We start from the raw sequence: 4,385 nt of genomic DNA, 5'->3' as shown, positions 1-4,385 counted from the left end.
AATTTCATAAACTCTTCTTTGTTACTTACAGAGCAATTGGAAGAAAACAAAATGGGAAAGCTTACACTTATTACAGGTAATATGCTGAAATAATACTTGGAATACTAGTGTGTTTTATTCATTCTTTTATATTTGCCATTTACATGATATCATTGCATATTCCAGGATTGGGCTTGGTGCTCTGCCATGTTGGTAAGTCATTAAATATCTATTGCATCAAAAAAACTACTAATAACTGAAATGTTCAAATCAGAAAGATGACTGTCAACTCAAAATGTCTTGTGTAAGAGCTTCTTTGTGTATCCATATCCAGCCGTCTCCATGGACATGGGCTGCTACTTCACCAACTGGTCTCAGTACAGACCTGGAATTGGAAAGTATACGCCTGCAAATGTCGACCCTTTCCTTTGCACACACCTTCTCTATGCTTTTGCAATGATCAACTATGCCAACGAGCTGGTCACCTACGAGTGGAACGATGAGGTTCTCTACAAGGCCTTCAATGAACTCAAGAACAAGTATGTATTAGTTACAATATGATGTTTGGCACTTCAGATGCTCAGTTTCTCATATAATTTATGATTTTTTGTGAGACTGTGAAGACTGTAAAAATGCAGTTATACATGCTAACCTAATGTCATAAAATCTTAAAATATATTCATTATCCTCACAGAAACCCCCATCTTAAAACTCTGCTGGCTATTGGTGGATGGAACTTTGGTTCATCACAGTAAGTATTTAGAAAAAAAAATCAGATTTAGTTTTATTTTGTCAAATGAAATGCAAAAACATCTAAGATTGTTCAATAAAATTCATCTCAGGTTCTCCATCATGGTGTCCACTGCTGCAAACCGTCAGAAGTTTATCCAGTCTTCCATCAATTTCCTGAGAACTTATGGATTTGATGGTTTGGACTTGGACTGGGAATACCCTGGATCAAGAGGAAGTCCACCAGAAGACAAACAAAGATTCACACTGCTGTGCAAGGTGGGTAATACAGTGTCTTTAATAGTAGTGTGGTTATTCAACTCAGATTAGTTCAATGTTGATTTATTTCACTTCTTTTAATATATATATATATATATATTTATCTATGTTTTTCCTTACAGGAACTTATTGAGGCCTATGAAGCTGAGGGCAAAGCTACTGGCAGACCCAGACTGTTGCTGAGTGCTGCTGTAGCAGCTGGCAAAGGGACAATTGATGGAGGATATGAGATTGCTGAGATTGCCAAGTAAGTGTGATGACACTGAATCATAACATTTACAAAGTGCATTGATTAAAATCAAATTTTGATTTATGTAATTCTTTTTTCCCAGGTCCTTGGACTTCATCAATGTGATGACTTACGACTTCCATGGAACTTGGGAGAGCTTCACAGGACACAACAGCCCCCTGTACACAGGCTCAAAGGATGAGGGCGAATTGATCCACTTCAATGTGGTAAGAATTGATTTACTGTAACATGGGATTTTCAAACCTCCCAAATGAACCGATTTTAAAATTACAACTCTCTTCCTCATTCAGGATTCTGCTATGCGCTATTGGAGGGACAACGGTACCCCTGTGGAGAAACTCAGAATGGGTTTTGCCACATACGGTCGCACTTTCCGTCTGTCATCTGCAGATACTGGTGTTGGAGCCCCAGCTAGTGGACCTGCTGCAGCTGGAACCTACACTCGCGAGGCTGGATTCTGGTCTTACTATGAGGTGAGAGCTTTGGAAAAGTCATTTTGCCCAAAAGTGTCTTTTGAATAGTCTCAATATCTAATAGCCAATATCTGTATAGATCTGTGGATTCTTAGCGGGAACAACCCTCCAGTGGATTGAGGATCAGCAGGTGCCTTATGCCACAAAGAACAACGAGTGGGTTGGATTTGACACCAAAGAGAGCTACGAAACTAAGGTACTTATGAGACTTTACTGTAGTTGAGTTACACTGTCAACATTTGTCAGAAACTGACCTGCAACTCACTTCTTTTCTTTAATTTTCAGGTCCGTTATCTGAAAGATCAGAACTTTGGTGGAGCCTTCGTCTGGGCTCTTGATCTGGATGACTTTGCTGGACAGTTTTGTAATCAGGGGAACTATCCTCTCATGGGCCATCTGCGAAATCTTCTGGATATCGGTAAGTCTTTGCTTATCACTAGATGGTGCTGTTCAAAATGGCAGACAAATAGGTCTAACTTGTTCTTCTCCCTTTTCACATCATATATTACATCGGAATGGCGTTTATTTTAAATAAAAATAAATAATGAGGTGCAAAATTTTTGCCACTAAGTAGTTTAAATAGCATAACTATGCATTGCAAAGAAAATGATGCTATTTTTACAGAATGTAAATAGAATCTCTATTTGTTTTTTGCAACTGCCTAAATATTATAAGCAAAAGAAAAGACAAAGAGCTCCCTAGCTAATGCTAACATGCCTTTATTTATTTACTTTTTTCTCAGAATTGCCTCCTCTGCCTCCAACCACCACCCTCAAACCCGGACAAACAACCACAACAACTACCACAACTACCACCACCACCACTCATGCTCCAGGATCAGGATTCTGTAATGGAAAAGCCGATGGACTCTATGCTAACCCTGATGACCCCAACAAATACTACAACTGTGCAGGAGGCCGTACTTTTGTGAACAGCTGTGGTCCAGGTACTGTGTTTGATGACAGCTGTAAGTGCTGTAACTGGCCCAAACGCAGTCACTAATGTGAAAACAGGACACTGCAAATTTGCTTAAGCTCAAGAATCAAAACTATTTAATGTAAAAGAAATTAGTGTGGACTGAAAATAATTACTTAATGTGGTTTGTTTTTCTATTTGAATGTATTTTGAAAGTGTAAAAAGTGTGTTTTTTTTATAACTCCTTTTTGAATATAATTATTATGTCAATCCTGTTTGTACTACTGCTGTATGATCATTTTTAATGTACACAACTTTGAAAAATGTTTAAAAGCTCATATTAATAAACAACATGCAACTATCATTAAAAATTATTCCGGGTTGTATTTTATTATATCATCTTGTACTCGAAACAGAATGGGTATTAGTGTTCTGTGATATGCTAGATGTTTTATCATTTTCATTATGTAATGCACAAACATGAATAGTTTATCAGTATTCAAAACAGAACAAAACATTTTAAGCAGAATTACTGTTTGTGGCAAGAAATATTCAGTACTTCTAACCAACTCACTACTGATCTTCTTAAAATAAAAATGACAAAACCTTGGTTAACTTATGACTGTTCATACACTAATTATCATTACGTTTACCTTTCTGCTGAATACTGGCAGGTATTGTTAGTAACAGTCTGGAAACAATAACAGTGCATGATTAGATTACATGAAGCTACTGCAGAAGTTCAATTCATGTTAATCAAGTGAAATCACAAACTAAAAATAGAAACACAAGAGATATCGCTCATTTATTGATTTAAGTGTGGGAAGTGAAGCAAATCTGACATCTTTCATTCTTCTGACCACTGTAATCAATCTTTTGATAATTTTTCCTCTTTTGGTAAGGCAAGTAAACGCTATCATGATTTTTTTCTTTTGCTATTGGAGCAAATTGTAATGCAAAAATTATATTTGTTGTGGTTTCTACTCACCACTATAATAGCTTACCAAACTATGACTTCTGAAAACCTTGGAAATGTGATAAAGGTCCATAACAAACAATCATACTTCAGCGTGCAAACTGCATTTTCAATGCAGCTTCAAAGGGCTCTACACAATCCCAGCCAAGGATTAAAGGGATAGTTCACCCAAAAATGAAAATTTGATGTTTATCTGCTTACCCCCAGGGCATCCAGTATGTAGATGACTTTGTTTCTGTTTCTTTGTGCCTGTTAGTGATATAATGGCAGTGACTGGGCACCAAACCCTTTAAAGTAAAAAAAAAAAAAAAAAAAAAAAACATGCACAGACAAATCCAAATTACAACCTGCGGCTCGTGACGATACATTGATGTCCTAAGACACGAAACGATAATTTTTTGTGAGAAACTGAACAGTATTTGTATCATTGTTTACCTCTGATACACAGCAATGTCCAACTGTCCTGTGCGCGTGCTCAGCATCCGGCGCATTACATGTGTACGTGCTCTGGCATAGTATACGCAAACGCCGGAAGGGGAAAAATGATCGCTGCAGACCCTCCACACTTTTAGTTTATGGGCTTGTTGATATCCAGCTGAAGAGCAAGCAACCATAAATTAAAGCGATCAGGCTCAGAAATTGGGAATTGGTGAAAAGTCAACAGTCCCGGATGAGTTTGCACAAGCAATTGTAATCTTTCAGCTTTAAATTGGTTTGAACAATATAAGCACAAGTAATTACCAGTTTTTAATAGCTGCTATACCCACAATCTCTGTGCACTTCC

The 4,385-nt window shown here is 37.4% G+C and overlaps 1 protein-coding gene across 1 annotated transcript; it reads left to right on the top strand.

Annotated features, from left to right (window-relative positions):
* Positions 1–317: 317 nt before the first annotated feature.
* LOC141293308 (acidic mammalian chitinase-like) lies at positions 318–2,934 on the top strand. The gene is made up of 9 exons (XM_073825327.1): positions 318–518; positions 674–730; positions 822–987; positions 1,110–1,234; positions 1,320–1,443; positions 1,528–1,710; positions 1,790–1,906; positions 1,996–2,128; positions 2,453–2,934. The coding sequence occupies exons 1-9, from the start codon at positions 322–324 to the stop codon at positions 2,710–2,712; spliced, it is 1,362 nt and encodes a 453-aa protein (XP_073681428.1). The 5' UTR covers positions 318–321; the 3' UTR covers positions 2,713–2,934.
* Positions 2,935–4,385: the final 1,451 nt, after the last annotated feature.

The sequence above is a fragment of the Garra rufa genome, chromosome 20 (genome assembly GCF_049309525.1).
Source record: "Garra rufa chromosome 20, GarRuf1.0, whole genome shotgun sequence".
Lineage (NCBI taxonomy): Eukaryota > Metazoa > Chordata > Actinopteri > Cypriniformes > Cyprinidae > Garra > Garra rufa.
The sequence above is the reverse complement of the archived record's forward strand: the minus strand, read 5'-3'. Positions and strand labels throughout refer to the sequence as shown.